At 35.2% G+C, this 27713-nt stretch overlaps 1 protein-coding gene across 4 annotated transcripts in view; it reads left to right on the forward strand.

Annotated features, from left to right (window-relative positions):
• The window catches only part of ODAD2 (outer dynein arm docking complex subunit 2), a 176826-nt gene that overhangs the window by 73168 nt on the left and 75945 nt on the right, over window positions 1-27713 (forward strand). For all 4 annotated transcript variants that reach the window (XM_028120947.2, XM_028120948.2, XM_088025485.1 and 1 more), the window contains one exon: window positions 17237-17351. In XM_028120947.2, the coding sequence (XP_027976748.1) occupies window positions 17237-17351 (115 nt within the window). The remainder of the gene's footprint in view (window positions 1-17236; window positions 17352-27713) is intronic.

Genomic DNA, 27713 nt, shown 5'->3' on the forward strand with positions numbered 1-27713 from the left:
GATCTTTACCCCTGCTTCCTTATTTTTTGCATTTTCCTGGGATATCTTGGTCTACCTTTTATTTTTAGTCTTTCTTGAATCATTTTCTTTTAGATATTCCCTTTTAAACAGTAGTAGAAACCATGGTTTCATTTGTTATCCTAGACTTTGGACAGATTGAGTTTTAAAAAAATGCGATTATTTTTCCCTTCGTGCCTATTATAATGTTCTGAACACACTGGAATGAAGAGGGAGAGTAAAAAAGGTAATGGTAAAAAAAAAAAAACTAAACTAAACTAACTAACTAAATAAATAAAAAATAAACAGTAGTATATGGGTCTTGCTTTGCAAGCCAAATTAAGAATACTTGTTCTTTTTTTTCTTTTTTCTTTTTTTCTTTTAGTGAGAGAGAGCATGCGAATGGGGTGTGGGACAGAGGGAGAGAGATAGAATCTTAAGCAGGCTCCATGCCCAGTGGGGAGCCTGACATGGGGCTCGATCTCACAACTCTGAGATCATGACCTGAGCCAAAATCAAATGTTGTACACTTAACAGACTGAGCCACCCAGGTGCCCCAGAAAGTTGTTCTTTTAATGAGTTAAATGCAGTCACACTTATTGATATGACTGATATGTTTGGTCTCAACAATGTAATATTTTATAGTCACTCATATCTGGTTATATTTGCTGCTGCTTTTCTATAAGATTTATAGTCTTTGCTCTCTAATTTTTGTTGTTATTTAAACTTTGCATTTTTGTTTTATTCTAGTCATTGTCTTCTACCTGTACATTTTTCTACTGCCCTCTTTTTCATTTCTGTTATGTAGTTATTTGCTGTTGAGTTTCTCAGTTTTTACTGGTTATTTTTTAACTCCTACCTATTGTCTACATAGTAGTCAATGTGTGTATTCTGTTTTTCTCTTTCCCTCTTTCTTTTCCTCCCCATCCCCCCTTTTTTTTAAGTAGGCTCACGACCCTGAGATCAAGACCTGAGCTGAAATCAAGAGTCAGATGCTTAACTGATTAAGCCACCCAGGGGCCTCTTTTCCTCCCATTTTTAAGTGCATTATTTCTACTTTATCATAACATATAACATTTGAACATTATTATTCTACCCTTTTCCCTGCCCCCCTTGTTTAATCATATATATGTATATGTATGTATACACACATATGTGTACACACACACATATGTGTACACACACACAGACACACACACACACTCATCAGTTTTTTGCTGAAGTTTTAGTCATATTTTAGTTGTTGGGAACTCATCCTGTAGTAGAATCTTCAAAAAGGGCTCATGGGTGCAGACAGAATTCTCTAAGTTCTTAAATGTTTCAAGTATTTTTACTTTTTTCTAGTTTTTGGAGATACGATTGACAGTTTTTTAAATTGTGTGTATTCAAGGTGTACAACATGGTGTTTTCATCCAATATACCTTATGTAATAATTCCACAATCAAGCTAATTAGTATATTACCTCACACAGTTACTAGTTTTTTGGGGTATGTGGTAAGAACACTCAAGATATATTCTCTTAGCAAATTTCAAGTATACATTATTAGTATAGTTACTGTACTGTACCCTAGATCTATAGAACTTACCCACTTTATGACCGAAACATTGTACATTTGACCCATTTCCTCCACCCAACCCCTGGCAACCACCATAATACTCTGTTTCTCTAAGTTCAACTTTTTTTAAGTTTTTTATTTTAATTCCAGTGTAGTTGACCTAGAGTGTTATATTAGTTTCGGGTGTACAATATAGTGATTCAATACTTCTATACATTACTCAGTGCTCATCACAGTAAGTGTACTCTTTAATCCCCATCACCTATTTCACCAATTCCCCCCTTCCACCTCCCCTCTGGTAGCCATCTGTTTGTTCTCCATAGTTAAGAGGCTGTTTCTTAGTTTGTCTCTCTCTCTTTTTTCCCCCTTTGTTCATTTGATTCTTAAAATTCCACATATGAGTGAAATCTTATGATACTTGTCTTTCTGACTTATTTCGCTTAACATTATACGCTCTAACTCCATCCATGTTGTTGCAGATGGCAAGATTTCATTCTTTTTATGGCTGAGTAATGCTCCATTGTTCATATATACTACATCTCTTTATCCATTCATCTATCAGTGGACATCTAAGTTCAACTTTTTTAGATTCCATATATAAGTGATACCATGCAATATTTGTCCTTCTGTGTCAGGCTTATTTCACTTAGCATAATGTCTTCCAAATTCATCCACATCACAAATAGCAGTAGTTCTTTCTGTTTTAAGGCCAAATAATATCCCACTGTGTGTGTATGTGTGTGTGTGTGTGTACACACAATTTCTTTCCATTCATCTGTCAAGAGACACTTAGGTTGTTTCCATATCCTGGCTATTGTGAATAATGCTGCAATGAACATGACAGTGCAGGTATCTCTTTGAGATAATGAATTCTTTTCTTTTGCTAATATACCCAGAAGTGGGATTGTTGGATCATATGATAATTCTATTTTTCATTTCTTGAAGAATCTTTATACTGTTTTCCATAATTACTGTACCAATTTACATTCCCATGTGCAAGGGCTCCCTTTTCTCCATATCCTCACCAACATTTTTTTATCTCTTGTCTTTTGCAGAATAGCCATTCTATAAGGAGTGAGGCAGTAGTTCATTGTGGCTTTGGTTTGCATTTCCCTGATGATTAGTGATGCTGAGCATGTTTTCATATACCTGTTGTCCATTTGTAGGTCTTCTCTGAAGAGATGTCTGTTCAGTTCCTTTGCCAATTTTTTAACCAAGGTGTGTGTTTGTTTGCTACTGACTTATATGAACTCCTTATATATTCTGAATTTTAACTCCTTATCAGATTTATGGTTTGCAAATATATATATTCTGACTTTTAACTCCTTATCAGATATTTTCTCCCACTCCATAGCTTGCCTCCTCATTTAATTTTTTCCTTTGCTGTGCAGAGCACATGTGGATATCCAGTGAAGCTATTTTCCTATAAATACTCAGAGGACAGCCTTGCTAGATATAAAATCTTTTATTCCAACTTTTTTCATTGAAGTAAAAAAAAAATGCTGCTTCGTTTTTTACTTGCTTCATACTGTTTTTTTTGAAGTCTGATGCTAGTCTATTTCTTTTGTCTTTGTAAGTTATTTGATCTTTTTTTCTGGAGGCCTTGAGATTTGGGGGGGTCTGGAGTCTTTAAAATAATATTTTTATTAGGTTTATCCCAGAGTTGATTGCTAACTATTTGGTTAAACTGAAATATAGTTGATACAGGAAAGACAGCAGGATAAATGCCTTTCCTTCCTTTTGAAAAAAGTCAAATTTCAGATATATGAATTATTAGGAGCCCTAGCAAACTCCAGTAGTGACAATAAGGGCTGTTTTGGGGATTTATTGTGAACTCATGGGTTTTCATGATTTACTTGAGTCTCTACTGTTCTTTTATATAAAATGCCTGGCATATATAATTCAAAACATGCGAAAATCCTAATGTCCTTAGTTTTTCATTACTTCAAAATAACCTTAAAATCTAAAGGTCAGCTTTCAAATATAAGTGCCCACAAAAGAGTTAAATTTCATGTTCTTTAGAAGATAAGAAAAAGAAGTGTTTCTATTAATATTTTGTAAATGCCCAGGATTTTCAGAAATTTTACATAACAATCTATGTAAATAATGTACTAATTTCCTACAGTTTATCCTATAAAATATTTTCCTTCCACACATTGTGAAATAAACATTTGCTGAACTGATTGTTACATGGTATAGTGTTATGTGATCATGTAATGAAAGACTCTTTTATAAAACATGTACACAAGGATAGAATTAAAACCTACCATGGAATCTGTAACTCTAAATTTCCTGTCTTCTGTGGTTTAAACATAATTATGTTGCATTTACATAGTTTTTTTTATTTTTACATTGGGTTTATTTGTTCTTTTTAAAAGAGGGGGAAAAAGTAAAGCTACGCTTGTTTGTATACAAAAGAGATTTAATCTCTTTGTGGCAGCGCAGATATTTCTTTTACCACAGAACCAGTCTTTGTGACCTTTTAGGGTTTATGCAAGACATAAAATAGAATATGTTTTATGTATTTGTATCACTAAGAACATTTTTCCTTCCTTTCACATCTCTTTTTGTTTCTCGTCTGCATACTTTTAAAAGCACGTGGATTTACTTGAGATACCAAAATGACAATTGCAAAGTAATTATGTGAATAATTTCATCTTCTGAATCTTCATTTTCTCATTTTAAAACAAGCTCTAGGGACTTTTAATTTGAGGATGATGTGGATTTTATTTAACCACATTATGTATTTCATCCAGCCAGCTGTGATGTGTGCTTAGTTTAATAGCTGAATTAAATGAGCTGTTCAGAACCATTTCCTGTGTGAGAGAGACTATATACATGTATGGAAATTAAAACACATTTTTAAACATTTATTTTGTGAAATGTAATATGTATAAAGGAAAGTACATAATGCAAATATACATATTTGTAAATTATTCAAAAGGGAAGACTCATATATATAACTGCCACCCAAACCAAGAAGTAGAATATTGTCATTACCGTAAAAATTCCCTGGCTATTCCTCCTTACCGCAGGGTACCCACTGCGACCTCTCTTCACTCTGCAGAGTGCCCTTCTCTTGCCTTTTATGGCAATTCATGTCTTGCTTTGTGTTCATAATTTATTCTTGAGAATGCCTCCATATATAGTTTTGTGCTGTCTCTATTTGGAAACAAATGGAAGCATATAGTATGTATTTTGTCTCACATTTTTTGTTCAAAATTATAGGTTATTTTAACACTTAATAAATGTTGTTAGGAACCTTTTAGATCAATTTAGAGAGAATGAAAATCTTAACAATATTGAGACTGCCAACCCACTAACATGAGATGCATCTCCATTTATTTAGGTCTTCTTTAATTTCAGCAATATTTTGTAGCTATCAACATAGAGATCTTAGATATTTTTCATTACATTTTTTCTAGGTATCTTTATTTATGCTACTGTGACTGGTAATTGTTTTTAATTCATTTTCCAGCTGTTTGTTGTGGGCAATGGAAATGTAAGTGATTGTTTAATATACTTGTATATAGTCAAGTGTATCTTTGGGTATTCTTACAACCTTGCTAACTTTATCCTTTCTAATAATTTTTATAGATTTTGTAGGGTTTTTACATATAGAATTATGTTATATGCAAATAGTGACAGTTTACTCTTCCCCCCCAATCTTTATGCCTTTTATTTCTTTTTCTTTGTTGCACAGGCCAGAACCTCTGTGAAATGAGTGGGCAGACATCTGTGTGCTGTCTTGATCTTGGGGAGAAAATATTCAATTTCTTACCATTACGTATGCTATTAATTGTAAGGTTTTCGTAGATGCCCTTTATCAGATTGAGGAAGTTCCATTTATTCCTAGTTTACTTTGAGTTTTTTTTTTTTTTTTAGTCATAAATGGGTTTTGAATTTGTAAAATGCTTTTTCTGCAGCTTTTGAGAGTATCAGATAAATTTTCTTTGTTCTATTAACAGGTGAATTGCATGAATTGATTTTTGAAGGTTAAGTCAACCTTCCATTTTTTGGATAAAATCACCCTGATCATGTTGTATAACCCTTTTCATCTATTCTTGGATTTTACTAGTTGGTGTTCTGTATTCTGTGTTTATGTTGATGAGATATTTTGATTTATAATCTTCTTATAAATATTTTTGTCAAATTTTAGTATATGGGTTATGCTGGCCTTATAAAACAAGTTGAAAGGTCATCTTTCCTCTCTATTTTCAAGTAGAGTTTGCATAGGATTATTTCTTTCTTAAATGTTTGATAGAATTCACCAGCAAAACCATCTGGGTTTTGTGGAAAGGATTTTTGTTGATGGTGATTTATTTGTTTTGAGTGTTAAAGGTAAATTATATGTCTTTAATAAATATGGTACTATTTAGGTTTTCCATGTCTTCTTGGGTCAATTTTGGTAATTTGTGTTTCTCAAAGACTATATTTGTTTTCATTTAAGTTTAGTTAATTGGCACAGTTATTTATAATGTCCTTGTATTATTATTTTTATCATTTTATCACTTGCAGGTTATGTAATAATAGTAATTTGTGTTCTCTCTCTGTGTGTGTCTCTTTTTCAGTCAGTCTCTCTGAAGCAGCTCATGGTCCATTTTTTTAATCACATGTGAGCTAAAAATGGTTTTACATTTTTAAATATTTACAAAACAAAGAAGAATGTGCAACAGAGATCATATGTTGCCTACATAGCCTAAAATATTCAGTCTCTTTACATAAAAAGTAAAGAATAATTGCTCTAGTGGTTTATCAGTATTATTCATTTTGTTTTTATTATTTTATTTATTTTACTCATCTAATGTTTAAGTTTTTGCTGCTTTTTCTACTCTCTTAAAGTAGAAGCCATGACGGTTGATATTATAGGTCCATCCTTTTGCCAATATGAGTATTTAAACCTACATATTTGCCTCTCAGACTATTTTAGCACATCGCACAAATATGTTTTCTTTTTATTTGATTCAAAATATTTCCTGAATTTCTTTGTGAATTCTCTTTGGCCCAGAGGTTACCTACAAGTGTCGCTTAATTTCCAAAATTTGGGTATTTTCCAGAGGCCATATCATTATTGATTTTTATTTTAAAACCATGTCAGAGATTATATTCTCTGAGATTTTAACTTTTTCGTATTTAGTTTTATGGCCTGGCCGTGTGGTCCATTTTTTTTTTTTTTTTAAGATTTTGTTTATTTATTTGACAGAGAGAGAATGAGAGAGAGAGAGCACGAGAGGGAAGAGGGTCAGAGGGAGAAGCAGACTCCCCGCCGAGCAGGGAGCCTGATGTGGGACTCGATCCCGGGACTCGAGGATCATGACCTGAGCCGAAGGCAGTCGCTGAACCAACTGAGCCACCCAGGCGCCCCCTCGTGTGGTCCATTTTTGTAAATATTCTGTTTGCATGGGAGAAAAAAAATGTGTATTCTGCAGTTGTTGTGTGTAGTGTTTTTAAAATGTTGATTCAGTCAGGTTGGTTAAGTCTGTTGTTCAGTCTTCTGTATCTCTTCACGTTTTTTTCCTATTAACTCCTGAGAAAGAGGTGTTAAAATTGTCCACCATGGTTATCAATTTATTTATTTCTAGCTTTCTCTATATAGTTGTAATTCCCTCCATTGACAGAAACTGACTCCCATCTGTACTTATTAGACCTAGCTCCCTGTATATAACCAGTCCTCCATGTTCACCCCATCTTGTCCCTTTTGTAGACACTATCCTCACCCTGCTTTGGCTCTGATTCAACATGCTGGACTGCCCAGACTCCGCATGTTCTCCTTATCCTATTCAGGCTCTGGTACCTCATGCCGGGTCACCTCGCCCTTGTATGTCTTCACTCCTCACCCTGCTCAATCTCTGATTTCCCATGCCAGGCTGCTCCACTGTGTTGTTACCCCCCTCACCCTGTTCAGGCTCATCATTACACAATAGGCTGATTCTCAGTGGGGCTATCCTTCTGCTAGGGTTCTGTCTTTCCATATTGAGTTGTATCCCTAAAGGCTGCTCTGATCACTTTAGGATCAGTTACCCCATGCCTGTTTTACCTTATCCTTAGAGATTCCCTCTTCATCTTCTTGGGCTCTAACACCTCATGTGGGGCCACTAAAGCACTTTTACCTTCTACCATTGTTCTCCCACACATAATGATTTTGGGGCTGAATTATTCAGGAGGCACAAGGAAGGGGCTTTACCATTATTTTTGAAGGATATTTTTACTCAGTTTAAAAGTCTAGATGAACAGCTGTTTTTCTTCTAGCACGATATAAATGCCATTCTCTTGTATTTTTGCTTTCATTGTTTCCTGTGAGAAGTCAGCTTTTGTTTTTATTTTAATTCCCTATACCCGATGTGTCTTTTTTCTTTAGCTGGTTTTAAGATCTTCTTAGCTTTGGATTTCAGCAGTTTGATTATGATATGCTGAAGGTGTGGTGTTCTTTGTGCTTTTTCTGTTTAGGGCTCACTGAGCTTCTCAGGTCTGTGGATTAATGTCTTCCATCAGTTTTAGACCTCAGTCAATGTCTTCACAAATATTCTTTGGTCTCATTCTCTCTCTCTCTTCTCTTCCTGAAACTTTGATTTCACACATATATTTCATTTAATAGTCCACAGACATTGGACTTTTTTTTTCACTTTTTCCTCTTTATTTTTCAGTTTGGATACCTTTTCTTAAAGTTCACAGATTCCTTTCTCTGCTATTTCCAGTTTTTTCTTAAGCCCATCTAATAAATTCTTCATTTCTCACTGCAGTTTTCAAGTCTAGCATTTCTACTTTTTTTTTTTAATAGTTTTCATGTCTCTGGTTGCAGACTTTCCTTTCTTTTGAATTCAATTATAAACATTTTTTAAAAATACATAATCTTAGTCAAATTATATAAGTGCCTCTTAATCAGGAAACAACAAAGTATTTTATACAATTAAAAGGTATCCATTTGGTAGGTTATTGTTCAGTCATTAGAGCTCATACTTGTACTATTAAAAACAATTGAGTAGGGGCACCTGACTCTTGATTTAGGCTCAGGTCATGATCTCAGGGTTATCATATCAACCCTTGTGGGGCTCCATGCTGGGCGTGGAGCCTGCTTAAGATTCTTTCTCTCCTTCTCCCTCTGCCCCCTCTCCCCCAAAAAGAAAAGAAAACAAGTAATTGTGCAGGTATGGACAGATTAATGGAACACAATAGATACACTAAATATATATCTATATGTCTATATAACTACATATCAAAATTTAGGATACTATGACTGGTATGAGGTTATACATCATTGTGGTTTCGATTTGCATCTCCCTGATGATGAGTGATGTTGAGCATCTTTTCATGTGTCTCTTGGCTATCTGGATGTTGTTGCCTTTGGAAAAATGCCTATTCAGGTAGAGTGCCTATTTTTTAATCAGATTATTTGTGGGTTTTTGGTATTGATTTGTATTTCTTTAAATATTTTGGATATTAATCCCTTATCAGATATATTTTCTCCCATTTAGTAGGTTGCCTTTTTGTTTTGTTGATAGTTTCCTTTGCTGTATAAAAGCTTTTTAGCTTAATGTCCCAATATTCATTTTTGCTTTTGTTTACTTTGCCTGAGGAGACAGATCCACTATACTTAAATTTTTTAAATTTTAGGATATTATCAGAGTGACCATAAAAAAATGCTGGATCCTGGGCACCTGCGTGGCTCAGTCGTTAAGCATCTGCCTTTGGCTCAGGTCATGATCCCAGGGTCCTGGGATCGAGCCCTGCGTAGGGCTCCCTGCTCCATGGGAAGCCTGCTTCTCCCTCTCCCACTCCCCCTGCTTGTGTTCCCTCTCTTGCTGTGTCTCTCTCTGTCAAATAAATAAGTAAAATCTTTTTAAAAAAATGCTAGATTCCTACTTTCTTCTTATAGAAAATTCATATAATTAACAGATTTAAGTATAAACAAAACGTGTTGTAAGAGAACAAAAGAAATATTCCAGTTTTATTATCTTGGGGTGTGGATGGCTATTCTAAGTGTAAGTAAAAGATCAAAATCATAAAGGAAATAATTGGTAGATTCAATTATATAGGATTTTAAATGCTGAGGAAGAATGGAAAAGAGAGAGAGGAGAAAAATCTCCTCTGGAGATATTTTTGCTTCTGCTTCTGCTGGAAATGACCATTATAGTAACTCCTTACTCAACAAATTAGTAACTAAAGGGAAAGAATTAAACATGTATTCTGCCTTTCTATAGGATAACTAAGCCCCCAGTTGATGAGAGGAAGATCTTCTTTATAAAAGAATGCCAGTTATTAAAGAGTATACAGAATTCAAAAAAACCACTACAACTCCCAATAAAATAATTATTTTAGGCAAGGATAATTAATAGATGCTAAAACTTTAAGGTAGGGAAAATGTTGTTGGGACAGGATCTTCTTAGAGTGACAAAGTGTCACCACACAGATTGTTATTCAATGAAAATGGAAACATACATCTTTATAATGAAGATATATAATGGTTATCAGTGTAATTAAAGGACCAAACTTGGCATCACTAAGAGTGGGACAACTGATATTATGAGCTTCTGAACGTGTTGTGTGATGTGAGGTACATACCGTCACCTATGATGTATTGTGCCAAAAATATGTAATTTGAACCAACTCAGATTTTAGTTCTAATTTCCTCTTCATGGAAAACACAGAGAATAGAGGAAAAATTTAATGACACCTTGAGAAAGCAATCAAACTCTGTAGAACTTGAGCTGTTTGTTTAAAAAGTCAATGCCATAAATGTGTTCTATAATAAAAGAGACTAAGAAGACATATCAAAAATATAGGGCACAATCCTTGTTTGAAATCAGGGTTTTTTTTTGTTTGTTTATAAAGCTCCTTTTTAAAGGAGAACATCCTTTAGGATGTTCTGGGAGCAATTAGAATTGAATCTGAGCTGGATACTTGATTACATTACAGAACTCCTTTTAAGTTTCTCAAATGTGACAGTGGTACAATGATAGCATAAAAGGTCATACTTTTTTTAAAAGATGAAAATTTGAAAATTTTATTGTGAATAGTTATATCTCTAACTTGCAAATGGTTTAGAAAAAATGAACACACTCATATTGATAGATGACGCAGACTTAGATTTTGAATGTTATGCCTATTGGTGTTTATTTTACCATTAAAAACTCTTAAGTATGTTTGGAATTTTCCATAATGACAAGGAGAAGAAAAATTAAGATGAAAAATTGAAGTTTTTGCACTTACTGGCAAAATTAAAATAGTTGCTGATGCTGGTAACTGGTTTTCTTATTATTTGTGGATGTGGAATCAAACTGACATAACTTTTATGGAGAATAGTCTGTTATGTATTAAAATTAACATATACAGAATCTTTTCTGAGCAATTCCATTCCTTAGCATTTGTCCTTAGAAGATAATCAGTGCATTGCAAAAGGATGCAAGGGTGGCCTTTGCAATGTTATTTTTATTCCATTATTATGCAAAACCAGAAAGAACCTAATTTCAATTAATAAAGGATCAGTTATATATATATATATATTAGTTAAATATATTATGGTACATCAATACAGCAATACTATCTTGTCATTAAAAATGATTATTATAAATCCATATTCTATGTCATATTCATTGACATAGAAGTTCCATTACCTATATTGAATTAAAAAGGTAGATTATAAAGCAGAAGGTATAGTGAGGGGAATGGGTATCTTGTCATTGTGGTGACCATAAATATTAACGTTTGCATTGGTCCATTTTGCTCTCTATTTTGGGCAAACCATGCCTCAGCTGGCTTTAATGCACTCATCTAAATCATGTGCATTTTTTTCAGAGAAGAAAGAAAAGATAAATTGTTTTATTTGCTTATACAACCAACACATCAGATAGGGTTGGTTAGGCACTCTACTTCTGTTTTCTCGTTGAGTAATAACAGTGTTGGAGTAGATGTTCTCTAGGATCCAATACTAATATTGGATGACTGGAATGATGACTGCATAACTTTCATTTAGTGTGTACTGAAAATGATGGGTTCTCCATGCCAGGGACTACACCAGGTACCAGAACACCTTCTCCATTGCCCCACACTAGCTTCCCTCACCCCCACAGGGTTCCTGCCACATGGACAGTCTCCTTGCACCCCCCCACCTCCATCCCACCACACTTCTGTGGTTTATTTTTCTCCAATCACTTTTCAACATTTCATATAATATGCAGATTTTGCTTTTATTCTATGTCTTTTCCCCAAAGAATATTAGCTCCATGAAAGCAGGGATTTCTGTTTGCTTTCAAGGTGGAAAAAGCCCAGTGCCTCAAAAATTACCTGGCACCTGATAGGCACTCTCTTAATATTTACTGTAAGAATAATTTTTTTTTCTGAGAAAATGTTTCTGGGACTCTTCTAATCATATTGTTTATGCAACTATAAAAGGATAGATTATCATTCTATGCTACCAGGGCCAAGAAATTCTGGGACATACCTTTCCAGAGGCTGTCACATTTGCTTCTTTCCTTCAAATGTGGTCTCCCATTGAGTCTTTAATATAGTATCTAGAGATGTTATCATAAAAACAGAGAATCATTATAAAAAAGTAAAATTCTTTTCTAATTATAGCTTTTCACAAAGATGATAGTTTCATTCTGACATCCTTTATGTTTCCATTTTTACTGAGTTGCCAACTTGGTTTCAATACTTATAGATTTCAGTTGCATCCTTTAATGTGGTGTAAGAGTATCATGTTCTCCCAGACTGACCACATTTAGTGCGAGCCATTGTCAGACAATAATATTTACCAGTGTACCTCTCAGTGAAAATTGTGAAAGTTTTAGAAGTCATGTAACATTATGGTTTCAAAAATAGTTGTATTGACGTTGCCAGAAAGAAACTCTACAACCTTGGCTATGCCTACTCTGTGGGCACAAACTCTTCACTTCTGTTCATATATGTGTCCTCAATGAGCAGGCAAGCCAGCCAGACTTCTTAATGATCTTCGCAAATGTTATTATAACAGCAACAACAACAACCAAAAAAAAAAAAAAACTGAGAAAGATAACAAGCAGCTACGTCATTTTTGGTTTGTTTGGGTTTGTTTAATAGCCAGAGTATGAATATGTATTCGTCTTTCTAGGACTATTATTCTGCCAGCCACACAGTTTGACTTCTATGATAAAGTTGAAGATTTTGAAAACACAATTCAGTTATGTGTTTATAATGTCAAAGAATTAATGTAAAATTCAACTGATAATAAAAATGGGAAGAGCTTACCTACTACTGGAAATGAATTCAGAGCAAGATGTCAATCAGATTAAAAAACTATACAAAAGGAGATAACCCCGTTGCAATGGACAGTGGGTGTAAATTAATACCACCTATAAGACCATCATTGTATATGCAAAAAGCAATAAAGTTATAAAGAAATTCTATGAAAATGCACTTTCAACTTAAGACAACTTCAAATGAAAACTTACTCTAATGGTTATATTTAGAACTTGAACAGGTACTTTGCAAGAATGAGGTTAGAAATGAATGTATTTGTGTTGGGAGAGATTTTTGATTCATGGAGCAAAGACTATCTTGTTTCAGGTTCATTTAACCAATAGTAACTGGCTGTGGTAGCATGCCAGAAGCATAGTAGGTGGTACATGAGTCCTGCAGTCAAGGAAATGACACAATAGTTATAATAATAATGGGGAGGTGATAGGCATGAAGGAGGGCACATGATGTGATGAGCACTGGGTGTTATATGTAACTGATGAATTACTGAACTCTACATCTGAAACTAATGATGTTCTATATGTTGGTTAATTGAATTTAAATTTAAAATTTTTTTAATTTAAAATTTTAAAAATTTAAAAAATAATTAATGGGGAGGTAAGCATACACACATGACTACAAGACAAAGCACTGTGCCATGAATATCAGAAAGGGGGACGGCAAAGCTCATAAGAGGCTCAAGGTGGGAGAAGCCAGAGGATCTGTGGGAGAAGTTTTGTTATAGACCTTAAAAGATGGGCTATTACAGCCAAAGAGGGCAATGGCATAGGGAAAGGCTTATAGTTGAGAGAATTTCTGTAGTCTGTAAGTAAACTAGTGTCTCCCCTTTGCGTTCATATGGAACCCCATGCACCCATCTAGTATAGCATTGATCATAATGGATTATAATCATTTCTTTATCTCCTTCACTAGACTGTATTTTGCTGAAATACAGTCAAAATCCTCTATATTTGCAGATTCTGTATTTGTGAATTCATATCCCTGCCAAAATTTATTGGTAACCTCCAGATCAATACATACAGCACTTTCACTGTTATTCACAGACCTGTGCAGAGCAGGGCAAAATCTGAGTCTCCTCATGCACCTGTCCAGCTGACGGTGAACAAGTCCAGGCTTTGCCTTCTTGTTTTAGCTCTCCTACTGCAAACAAGTGTCTTTTTATAGCCTGTGTAGTGCCACATGCTTCCCATGTTTGTGTTTTGAGTTGGTTATTTGCTGTTTAAATTGGTCCCTAAGCAAAGTGCTGAAGAGTGATCCGGTCTAATGTTCCCAAGTACAAGAAAGTTGTGATGTGCCTTACAGAGCAAATATGTGTTAGGGAAGCTTTGTTCAGGATGAACTGCAGTGCTGCTGGTCATGGGTTAGTTCAATGTTAATGAATCAACAATGTATATTAAATAAGGTGCTTTAAACAGAAACACACATAAAACATGGTTATAAATTAATTGATCAGTTGACAAAAATGTTCTGAACAGAGGCTCTCAGGAACAAAATTTTGTATTTCCCGGAGCAATGGTTCAGTACTTACTAATTCCCTGTGTGCAGTGACTTTATAGAACATAACTACCCCACATAATGAGAATTGACTGTATCCGTTATTTCTGTATGCTTAGCACTTAGTGTTTAGTAGATGGCCCAAGAGTTTTATGAGCAAATGCCTGAATACTGGGATTTAGGAAGAATAAACCAGCTCATTGGAAATGTTAAATACTGAGTTCAGGAATCAGGGTTTTAATACCACACAGGCAATGGGAAGCCCTTGGAAATTTCCTCCTGGAGTGCAAGCATTGATTGAATGTGCCAGGTAGTGTGATGGGCAGAATGAATATCCCTGGGGACCTGCTCTCAAGGAGCTACTACAGAAGCTCCACAAGGTCCTTTAGGAAGATTAATCTCACAGGAATTCATAGGATGGGTAGACTTGAGAGAAATTGAAGACATAAAACCAAGGATGCAGCTATCCCACAGCCATCCTGATATGATGTGGTAAAGACCAGAATTAGGGTGCTGGTAAGAGGAAGAGGGAAGTAAGGGCCGGATACTTGGCTTATTTTTCTTTTCTTTTCTTCTAAGATTTTATTTATTTATTTATTTGAGAGAGAGTGCATGCATGTGAGCAGGGGGAGGGACAGAGGGAGAGAGAATCTCAAGCAGACTCCATGCTGAGTGTGGGCCCACCATGGGCCTCGATCTCATGACCTGAGCTGAAACCAAAAGTTGGCCACTCAACTGACTGAGCCACCCAGGTGCCCCAGTACTTGACTTATTGTGAAATCGGCAGTAAATAACTTGATACAGAGAATGAGGGAGATGGAAGGGACAAAGTTAAATCCTGTAGTTTGCTACCTCCTGACTTTGTTAGCTCCTGTGTTTGCAAATGTGTTTCAATCATGTTTCCCTCATCTAAGGTTATCACTCTGTGCTGTGCTGAGTCTTTTAAGGGATCAGTGATGGGGTCACAATCCTCCTCTGTTACAACTAAGCAGCCGATGAGTTAGTTGACTAGGGCTTAGGGTGATGATTGGGGACAGCAGATGTAGTAGTTTTACAATCAATAGTGAATTTTTATAGTTAATTGTGAAATTTTTGCCTGGGGGGAGGGGGGTCCACACTGAATTATCCCTTTAAAAAAACCCAGAAAGGTGTGCCATGCAAATGACTTCCACCATAATGTGAAGTTATGTCCAGCTCTGTACAGTTAAATATTACTAATGCAAATTTTACTGCTACATTTGCAAGAAGGTAGGACTATTGTTCATTGAGAAATTGCATGTGAAAAAATAGAGACCCAAGGATCAGCAGCCATTATGCTTTCAGTGCTATATGTAAAGCAGTAAGATGGTTTAACTTTGTAAAGTAAATCCTTCATTGTGAAGGGCTCAGTATCTTTCTTTACATTTTCCATCAGTTGAGAAATAAAACTTTTTCTCTCAGCATGATATTGACAGAAAGCTTTAGGTTTGGAAAGCTATTTAGTTAAACTTCATGTTAAAATACTTTCTTAGTGTGCTTTTTTCTTATTAAAAGTTGTTTTCTAAAGAGACAATTTGTATCTTACTACAAGCTATTTGCACTACCAACTATTTTATAAGGTTATGTAAAGCTGATATCATACTTGGACGCTTTGAAATAACACATATTTTTCCCCCCTGGCAAACTCATCTCAGATAATCAAGAAATGTAGTTGTCTTTATGTCAATTTTCAAGAAAGAATTTGAATGGCATTCTAAGCTAGCGGTATTTATTCTATCTGTGGCTAAATGCTACATGTGTTTAACTCAACCTGAGATTAAAAATCAAAGGAGTTTTGATGTTCTTTATCTTTTTTCATCTGCTTTGACTTTAACGTATCTTTCTGAACAAAGCCATTTTTGTAAAGGATATTAAGTTTTGTTTGGGCCACCTTCTCAACTGCAAGTGTACTCAGTGGACCTTAATGCAAGGTTATGCTCCCTGGGCTGATTGATATATAAACAGAAGACAGATGGTGTAGAGATGACGCTGATGATAATTCATTTTTCAGCTAGTCATGAAGATATTTTGATTACAGTGTGTTTAAGTAATTATAACACAGTCTGCATGTTAGTCTTGCTGAGAAGGGAGCACATGGAAAACAAGTTAGGTGTTATCCACACCTAACAAAGGGTGCACTGTGGCGTAATGATTTTAATTCCTAATGCTAGATTAGGACTGGAGGGGTTTAAAATATGTCATGCAGTAAGGTAAGTCAATTAAACATAGACCAAATAAAAAAGGTAACTTCACAGTTTTGAGGCATAAATATTTGTTTTGGAAAGTATATAGATGTTACTATATGAAAGAAACCAGTATTTTGACATTTAGGTAACAGTCTGTGTACAGCTAATTAAAAAATTACATGGCTTGATTTTAAGTTTATGTGAATCGTAATTATCACGGAGCTTGCTTTCTGTGTCATGAATTTAAAACTGAAACCAGAGATCTGGCAGTTCAGTAGCACATTCTATTCCTGCTGTTGTTAAAGGTTTTCTTAAGTAGGCTCCACGCCGGGCGTGGAAACCAACATGGGGCCTGAACTCAAGACCCTGAGATCAAGAACTGAGCTGAAACCAAAAGTCAGCTGCTTAACCAACTGAACCACCCAGGCTCTCCTGCTTTTGTTGAAGTTTTGGAGAAATTCTAGGGGCGCCTAGGTGGCACTCAGATGGTTAAGCATCTGCCTTCGGCTCAGCCCATGTTGGGCTCCCGGCTCAGCAGAGAGTCTGCTTCTCCCTCTCTGCCTCTCCCCCTGCTCGTGCTCTCTTTAACTTTGTGTCTCAAATGGATGAATAAAATCTTTAAAAAGAAAGAAAGAAAGAAAATCTAAGCAAATGTCAAAAGGAGAAAAAATAGAATTGTGTGGATAGATAGGCCATTTAAATTTTCATTTCTACATACTAATTACAGTTTATCTTTTTTTGGTCTCACAATAGGATAATTGATCGCTTAGATGGAGTTCGTTTGTTGTGGTCCCTGCTGAAAAATCCTCACCCCGACGTGAAGGCCAGTGCAGCTTGGGCCCTCTGTCCTTGCATCCAAAATGCTAAGGTAAGAACAGACTATAAATCAATCCCTTCTAGAATCTCTAATACTATATTGAATAATGTCATCACAGTCCTAATTGCTTTTGACTTACTTTTGGTCCAACTTACCTTGTAGAAAAGAGTGCTGAATGTTTGTGCCAAAATAATTTTTGAGCAATGCCTTTTCCTGGTTAGTTTTTAAATGCCAAATGAAACTAGGCTCAGGTGGCAGTGCTTAGCAAGTTCCACCTGGCTGGTGCAATTGAAACAGGTACGCCAGGTAAGTCAAGAGGAAGAGAAGTTGACTGTTCTTATCTCTTGGGTGATAAGAAAATTGTCTGTATTTACCTGCTACTCTAAGAAGCATAAAATTGCTTCTATCTTATTTATATAACCTGAAATACGACAGTGAAAGATCACCAAGTTCTTTGTTACCTTGAAAAAGTAAAATAATTTCATGAATCCCACTTTTCTTTATCAATAAAGACTGGATATAAAACCCATAAATAAAATTTTTACATGACAAAAAAAAAAGACTGAACTGGAAGAATTTTAGCTCTTCATTTGTAAATTTTATTATTTTCTATAAAGATCTCTTTTCAGCCTATTTCTATTTTCTTAAAATTTTTTTCTATTGATTTAGAGATTGCCTTTTCAAATCCTTGTTGCTAGAGATATTTTTCTCTGTTGAATACTTTTATTTAAAGGATTACTCCTATAATAAACTTAACATGACTCTAAATATCATCCTAAATATTTGTGACTAGAAATAATCTTTTGTAAAAAGTGAATAGTGATGGGTACTAATAATAGAGGAGACCTATTACAAACTGGTCAATAGAACCATTTTTTTATAGCAGCAAAATAAATATAATAAAACATAACAATATTTTATAACAAAAAATAAGACACCTCAAATGTCAACCTACAGGAAAATGGACAATAGGATGATACTGTGGTCATATAATATCATACAATGCAGCAGTGAAAAACAAATGTATTTCAGTAATGTATTCATCAATATCAATACACCTCAAAAACAGAGAGAGAGAGGGAATCCTCAATCAGACTCCCCACCAAGCATGGAACCTGATGCAGGGCTCAATCCCAGGACCCTGAGATCATGACTTAAGCCGAAATCAAGAGCTGGATGCTCAACTGACTGAACCACCCAGATGCCCCACCAAATATATTTTTAATTTCCAAAAAGTCTTTGTTGATCTATGAATGACCTTTATAGATAAATAGAGCAAAAATACCAAGTTTCAGAAGTAGATGTATAATGTAATTCCTATCCTATATAAGAAGGTCCACAGAAATTTGTAAAATATAAAATTTAAATGCTATTATTTAGGGACCAAGGAAGAGCTCACTAAGGAAATATCACTACATATCCTTGAAGGATATCCTTATCAGTTACCTGAACTAATCAGCCCAGTCCTTCACTCATAAATATGAACAACAAAGGATCACCAATTATTTAAGGAAGACTAATGGTATTTGAGACAAGCCAGTATTGATAAGTAGAATTAACTTCAGAGGAAACAGAGATAATGTAAGGAACAGAATATAATATGAAATTTTAAAAAATTTGTATCTTCAGAATGACCCAAGGGGAATACTATATCCAAAAAGGCTGTTATTAAAGAAAAGGTCATTCATAGATCAACAAAGACTTTTTGGAAATTAAAAATATATTTGGTGGGGCACCTGGGTGGTTCAGTCAGTTGAGCATCCAGCTCTTGATTTCGGCTTAAGTTATGATCTCAGGGGTCCTGGGATCGAGCCCCGCATCAGGTTCCATGCTTGGTGGGGAGTCTGCTTGAGGATCCTCTCTCTCTCTCTCTCTCTCTCTCTCTCCCCCTCTGCCCCTCTCCCCCTTCTAATAAAGAAATAAATAAGTCTTAAAAATATATGTATTTGGCTAAACAATAAATTTAATAGAAGAGACAAATAGTAGGTATGACTGTGTAATTATCTGAAAGATAAAGTCCAATAAATAAGAATGCAAAGTAAAAGTAAAAAGAAAATAGCAGGTCGGGGGGAGGTTTGAAAAAAAATAGCACAAGAAAATACAGGAAAGGAAAGAGAGCAATTGAAGGGAAGAAAAATCATCGTTAAAAAAAAAAGTGGGAAGTTTCTGTAAATTGAAGAGTTGAAGAAAGATTCTAGTCTTCAGATTGAAAAGATCCCTTTAGTGCCAAGCAGGAAAAACAAAGAAAGTTATCTATACCTTGACATAAATTCAAATTTGACGTTTCCAGAAAATTAAAGGAAAGGAAAAAGTTACATAAGAACAAGGAACACACCAGTATTAGATTTAACATCATTCACAATAAATTGTAAAAGAAAATGGAACAAATCCTTTACTGTCTTCAGAGGAAAGTATTTCTATCCTGGAATTCTATATCCTATAAAAACTAGCATTCAAGTGAGTGTGGAGTAAGGACAGAATAAAGACATTTTTCTTTCAGAAATGTCAAGACTCAGGAAGCTTATTCCCCATAAACCTTTTCTGGAAAAAAAAAAAGTATAGACTATTTCCCAGCAAAACAAAAGATTTTAAAAAAGAGAATAACATTAGTTATAGAAACAATTACTCCCTGAAATTTATAGTTAAATATAAATTTGTGTTGATAATATGGCTCTCAAATTTTATAAAATTTTTAAGAAAGAATTTAAAAGTAATAGCATAAAGTAAAAGCAGATAGTATTATCACAGTAACAGTCTGAATCTAAACTGCCAGATGATTCCATAGGTAAACACATACTAAAGGTCTTTACTTTTCCTGGAGAAGGATGTTATAGATACTGGTTCATTCTCAATCATCATCAAAAATATAAATTTAAATACAGAACTTAATTCTGTTTCATCGATGAGATACCATTTCGTGTATAGATAACATTTCTACATAGTGCTGTTATTGGGTGTAAATTGTGTCCTTTATTCACATGGATTTTAACTACAAATCTGCCTATTTATCTATTACTAGCTGTTATAAGACATTCTGTAAGAGACATTCCAGTATTTTCATTTTCATTATTCCTGCCCAGGATTTCTGTCCTGAATATCTGACAATGCTAGCAACCTAAACTGAACCACACTCAAACTAAACACAGCCCAACATGTTTGTCATTTAGCCCTTGGCCCCAAGGCCTCCACTGGATCCAAGCCTCCAGAAAGAGCTCCGACTTGCTCCATTTCTGATGAACCTTACCTGCCCTCTGCACATTCTATACTCCTACCACCTTAGTGTCTTTAAATTGTTCTCAAGAAAAGGAAACCTCAGCCGCCATCGTATCGCTCCTGCGGGAAAAGCAGATGCATGATATCTGCTTGTTCACTACTCTTACCAAGAGCTACACTCCTCCTCTGTACGCATTATCGTTTAGGTAACACAAGTGTTTGAAGAATTTTAAACAAGGAAGTGATGTGAGCAGATTAGTTAATTAGAAGATATGAGTGGGTGATTAATTAGGCTTGTGCAGTGGTTCAGGTGAACATAATTAGAATCTGACCTAACACAGTGGCAGTGTGGGCAAAGAGGAAGAGTCAGTATAAGAAATAATTTCAGGGGCGCCTGCGTGGTTCAATTGGTTAAGCGTCCAACTCTTGGTTTCGGCTCAGGTCATGATCTCAGGGTTGTGAGATCAACCTCGCTGGGCATGGAGCCTGCTTAAGATTCTCTCTCTCCCTCTCCTTCTGCCCTTCCCCCACTCTCTTTCTCTAAAAAAAAAAAAAAAAAGAAAGAAAGAAAAGAAATACTTGCAAAGTAGATTCAGATATTGTTGAGTGGATGTTGGCTGTGAGAAGGAGGTCAAGAGAGAGTTTGAATTTTTTTTGTTTTTCTATTTTAACTTCAACAACTAAGAAATAGTAACTTTACAAAACATGAGAAGAACGTGATGTCAGGCAAAGATGGTGGATTTGCTTTCAACCAGGTAGAGCTATCCAGTCATTTGAGTATATGAACCTGGGTATCTGGAAAGAACTCAGGACTGGAGATGGATATGTGAGAATTACCAGCATGTCAGAAGTAGCTGAAGTCTGAAGAATAAAGGAAAGGCAGAGGGTGGGGAGTGAGGAGAGAAGGGCGAAGAGAAGTCATACAAATCTAAGGTAGAAGACTAAGATAGATTATAATCAGGGAGGGTGACAAGAAAGGCAAGAAAGGAAACAAATTCAAGAAGGGAGGGGGGGTCATATTCAATAATATCATTTGCCCCTAGGAGGTCATTTACCTTTGAAATTGAAATGAGTACATTAAATATGAAAACTAGGTGGTCATTGTTCATAGACATTTTAATCGAGAAGAGAGAATTTAAGTCAGATGTCAGTGGGGTAAGAAATTAATTAAGGGGAGAAATAGATATAAATAGGGTTAATAGTTCTTACTAGAGGTTTAGCTGTTAAGAGGAGACAGTATGAAGTCCAGAAGATACCTCAGGTTTAAGGGAATGATTAATATGGGAAAGGTATGAGAGAGAGGGAGAGAGGGTATGTGTGTAGCAGATGTAGGAAGGGAGGGAGGGAAGGAGGGAGGGAGGGAGGGAATGAAGGAAGGAAGGAATAGCTCTAAGTATTCCTTAATTTTACAAGCACCTTGCTCTGAGTAGTGTAAAAAACTTGTGGAGTGCCAACCAAAAGGACACTTCTAGAATGCCTAATTCCTAAAAGTGAGTCCACTGAGAGCAAGCCAGAAGAACTTCTGGTAAGAAATACTGAAAAAGGCAACTTGTTATTTCATCCAGATGACACACACATAGCCAGTCTCCTGTCTATCTATCATCATTGAATTTAAAAATTATCAAAAGGATCTGAATACCCTTATCTAAATATAAAAAGTTGAAGTCAGACTTTTCCTAGTTGACAGTTAAGTATAATTTGGCTGATTATTTCAACAACGAGGACTGGTATTTCTGATTAGGTAATATAGAAGACACATCCATAAATTGAATTAACTAAATATTCAGAGGAAAAATTTTGATGACATATATATCAGAAAATATATCTTCTAGGACTGAATTTTTGGTGAGCATTTTTAGATGTCAATTTGTAATAGATGGATACATATTTTTTCAAAAATGTATTGTGATATGTGAGCCAAAATTTTGAAGACTCTTGGTCTCATATGCCAGGTTTGGCCCATGAAATGAGACAGAAGGAAACTTAGAACACCTTTCCTCAAGAAAATTGCCTGCTATCTTCTTTTTTTTTTTTTAACATATAATGTATTATTTGTCTCAGAGGTACAGGTCTGTGATTCAACAGTCTTACTCAATTCACAGTGCTCACCATAGCACATAAACTGAGGGTTCTAGAGGGGAGGGGGTGGGGGGATGCGTTAGCCTGGTGATGGGTATTAAAGAGGGCACGTACTGCATGGAGGACTGGGTGTTATATGCAAACAATGAATCATGGAACACTACATCAAAAACTAATGATGTACTGTATGGTGACTAACATAACATAATAATAAAAAAAAAGAAAGAAAGAAAATAGCCTGATTTGCAAGGCTCTTGTCTTTTTGAAAAATCCTATTTTCTAGGATCAGAAGGTAAATGAATATTATATTGGTCTCTCTCCTTGCATCTTTATAGAACAAAACTCATCTTCCCAAGGTAGAAGGATACCTCAGTGGTAGAGTACAAAAGAGGTCCTGTGCTCGGAAAGGCAAAATGAAGAAAGCACATTTATAATATTGAAAAAGAGGATCTCATTGTGTATACAGATCGCAATCCATGGTTTAAGGCAGCTCTATCTAATAGAACTCTCTGTGATGATGGAAATGTATTCTTCAGATATGGTAACCATTAGCCACAGAATTGAGCACTTGAAATGTGACTAGTATGACTAAGGAACAGACTTTTTAATTATATTAAGCTTTAGCTTAATTAAATTATTTAAATTAACTTTAATTAACTTAAATAGCCAAATGTAGCTAGTGGCTGTTGTTTAGATAGCCCAAGTCTAAGATATGCAAATAATGGAGGGTTGTCTTCTTTAAGGTGACCCCTGCAAAGAGCTGTAAACCTCAAGATTTACATGATTACATATAGTTACATGCTCACTATGTAAAATTTGGAAAGTGAATAAAAACAAGGAGCTTTATGAGTTTTTTCCCACAATTAAAAATGTTTTTTAATTAAAAATAACAGCCAGGGGAAAAAATTACCCGTAATTTCAGTACTTGGGGCTAATCATTAAGAGTTAGATTGGGGTTTTTTCCTTAACAATGAATTGTGAATATCTCTCTTATTCTCTACATAATGTCTTTCCATATCCCTGTCTAGTTTTCTTGGCTGTATAGTATTTTGTTGTCTGGCCATATCATAATTTATTTATGCAAATAAATTTCCAGTGTTAAAGAAGAATGAGGTTAGTGAAACAAAAATTTTAATTTGAGCTTTTCTAAAATATTCTTTTCACATAGAGAAAATTAAGCTACCTCTGATCCACTGGTAAATCATAGTTTCCCAGGGCTTAATCCATGGTTTCCATTAAACAGGTAAGAAGTATGGCCCCTTGAGAGCTTATTTGGAGGTTCTAGCAGGGGAGCGCAGCTACTCATATACCCTTGACCGAAGAACGGTCCTCCTCTATCGGGGAAGGTCATCCTCTTTGACCGAATGCACAGCTTCGGGAAGGATGCACATGGAGCAGTGAGGGAGGAAGGGGACACCCACCTAGCCAGGCAGATCAGCTGAATCAACCCTGGAGATCAATGGGGTGACAGATGTCACACACACAGAACACAGGCAGCAACCTCTTTGACCTCTTCCTCTGCCTGCCATTCCCCCTGCTTGTGCTCTCTCTGTGTCAAATAAATAAATAAAATATTTTTTAAAAAAGTGTGGCCCCACAAAAAAGGAGAACAACAGGCCAATATCTCTCATGATTATAGATGCAAAAATCCATGACAAAATACTAACAAATGGAATCCAACAATGTACTTAAAAAATCATACACCATGATCAAATGGGATTTATTCCTGGGATGCAAGGGTGGTTTAATATTCACAAAACAATCAGTGTGATATGTCACATGAGTAAGAGAAAGGATAAAAACCATATGATCATTTTAATAGATGCTTTTTCACATTCAACAAAGTACAACATCCATTCATGATATAAGTTCTCTACAAAGTAGGTCTAGAGGAACATATCTCAACATAATAAAGGCCTTAAATGAAAAACCCACAGCCAACATCATGCTTATTGGTGAAACACTAAGCACTTTTCCCCTAAGGTTAGAAACAAGACAAGGATGTACACTCTCACCACTTTTATTCAACATGGTACTGAAAGTCTTAGCAGAGCAGTTAGACAACATAAAGAAATAAAAGGCATCCAAATTTGTAAGAAAGAAGTAAAACTCACTATTTGCAGATGACATGATACTATATAGAAAACCCTAAAGATTCCACCAAAAAATTACTGGAACTGATAAATGAATTCAGTAAAGCTGCAGTATACAAAATCAATGTACAGAAATCTGTTGTATTCCTACACACCAATAATGAAGCAGCAGAAATGAAATTGCACCAAAAACAATAAAATACCTAGGAATAAACTTAACCAAAGAGGTTGAAGACCTGTACTCTGAAAACTATAAAACACTGATGAAAGAAATTCTAGATGATGCAAAGAAATGGAAAGATGTTCCATGCTCATGGATTGGGAGAACAAATATTATTAAAATGTCTATACTACCCAAAGCAATCTACAGGTTTAATGCAATCCCTATCAAAGTACCAACAGTGTTTTTCACAGAGCTAGAACAACAATCCTAAAATTTGTATGGAACCATAAAAGACCTCAAATAGTGAAAGCAATCTTGTAAAATAAAAGCAAAACTGAAAGTATCACAATTCCAGTTTTCAAGTTATATTGCAAAGCAGTAGTAATTAAAACAGTATGGTACTGGCACAAAAATAGACACATAGATCAATGGGATAGAACAGAAAACCCAGAAATAAGCCCACAATTATATGGTCAATTAATCTTGACAAAGGAGGAATGAATAGCCGATGGGAAAAAGACAGTCTTTTCAACAAATGGTGTTGGAAAAACTGGACAGCCACATGCAAAAGAATGAAACTGGACCACTTTCTTAGACCATACACAAAAATAAATTCAAAATGGATGAAAGACCTATACGTGAGACAGGAAATCATAAAAATTCTTGAAGAGAGTACAGGCAGTAATCTGACATCAGCTGTAGCAACATTTTTCCAGATATTTCTCCTAAGGCAAGGGAAATAAAAGCAAAAATAAACTTTTGGGATTATATCAAAATAAAAATTTTCTGCCCAGCAAAGGAAACAATCAACAAAACTAAAAGGCAACCTACAGAATGGGAACAGATGTTTGCAAATGACATATCTGATAAAGGGTTAGTATCCAAAATATAAAAGAACTGATACAACTCAATACCCAAAACCCAAATTATCCAATTAAAAATGGGCAGAAGACATGGACATTTCTCCAAGACAGACAAATGGCCAATAGACACATGAAAAGATGCTCCATATCACTCATCATCAGGGACATGTAAATCAAAACTACAATGAGATATAATCTCATACCTGTCAGAATGGCTAAAATCAAAAACACAAGAAACAATAGGTGTTGGTGAGGATGTGGAGAAACAGGAACCTTCTTGCACTGTTGGTGGGAATGCAAACTGGTGCAGCCAGTTTGTGGAAAACTGGAATATTTTTTTCCTCAAAAATTTAAAATAGAACTACAGTACAATCCGGTAATTGCACTACTGAGTATTTAGCCCAAAAATACAAAAACACTAATTCAAAGGGATACATGCACCCCTATGTTTGTAGCAGAATTATTTACAACAGCCAAACTATTGGAAACAGCGCAAGTATCCATTGATAGATGAATGGATAAAGAAGATGTGGTGTATATATACAATGGAATAGTACTCAGCCATAAAAAGAATAAAACCTTGCTATTTGCAACAACATGGATGGAGCTAGAGAGTGTAATGCTAAGTGAAATAAGTCAATCAGAGAAAGACAAATACCATACGATTTCACTCATATGTAGAATTTAAGAAATAAATTAGCAAAGGAAAAAGAGAGACCAAAAAACAGATTCTTACCTATAGAGAACTGTGATAGTTACCAAAAGGGAGATGGGGGGGGCGGGGAATAGAGGAAATAGATGATGGGGATTAAAGAGTACATTTACTATGATGAAAAAAATAAATAAAATGATATGATAGGGATTAAGGAGTGCACTTACTATGATGAACACCTGGTGTTCTGTGGAAGTGTTAAATCACTATATTTTGCACTTGGAACTAATACTGTATGTTAACTAACTGGAATTTAAATAAAAACTTAAAATGATAAAAAAAAATAAGTAGATGATAACAAAAGAAGAAGAAGTATGGCCCCATAGATTAATTTGGCCAGAGACTTTCTTTAGCTAACGTGATCATTCCTAGAGATGGTGTCCCTCTGGGACTTTCAACTCTTCATCCAGATTTATGTTGTAAAGCAGGTTACATAGTACTTATATCTTTACACACTAGACTGTCATTCTGTTTTCACCATAACCATAATTATTTATATGTATGTAACCTATAACCTTTCACATACATCATCTCAACTAACTGCACAACCAGTTATTTTTGCTTCTGAGGAAACTAAGTCATCAGAATATTTAATTACTTGCTCAAGATCACATAACTAGAATGGTAACTGAGCTACGCTGTGACCCAGTTCTAACCCCATACCCTGTGCTATGGTTCCACCACAAAATAGCTGCCATCCACATCAACAAGCAAGTCTCTGCAGTTTTAATTTCTAAGCTTTTTCTGGGCGATTCCTTTGTGAAGAAATGTCCCATTGCTCCGGAAAATATGGGATTTCCTTAAAAGTCTTAGGGCTGTTTTAAGCTTTGAGAACCTCAAAATGTAAATGCTGCAAGCCTAAAAAATATCATTTAGTGTACTAATTTGGGGGGATATTTTAAAAGTATTTTTGGTGTACCATATGGTGGGGTACCATTACGTTGATAATGAGGGGCACTGTGCATGTGTGGGGACAGGGGATATAGGAAACCTTAGTACCTTCTGCTCAGCTTTTCTGTGAACCTAAAACTGTTCTAAATAATAGAGTATGTTTAAAAAAAGAAGCTTTAAAAATCATTTGAAATTTCCATTATTTAACTCTCTGACACTTGCTCGGTTTTGGAAACGTTGAAGTAAAATTTTACCTTCAGGGTTTAGTTTCCATCAGTATTTGCCATCTTCCATGAGAGAAACTAAAAAATTAAGATTTAAAAAAAATGTGCTTTTCAAAATTCACAAAACTAAACCATTGAAAATGAAACACATATAATTGAATTTTCAATCTTGAAG

This window comes from Eumetopias jubatus, unplaced genomic scaffold (assembly GCF_037043125.1).
Source record: "Eumetopias jubatus isolate StellerSeaLion01/CBP00866 unplaced genomic scaffold, mEumJub1_p1.0 scaffold_8, whole genome shotgun sequence".
In the NCBI taxonomy this organism is placed as follows: domain Eukaryota; kingdom Metazoa; phylum Chordata; class Mammalia; order Carnivora; family Otariidae; genus Eumetopias; species Eumetopias jubatus.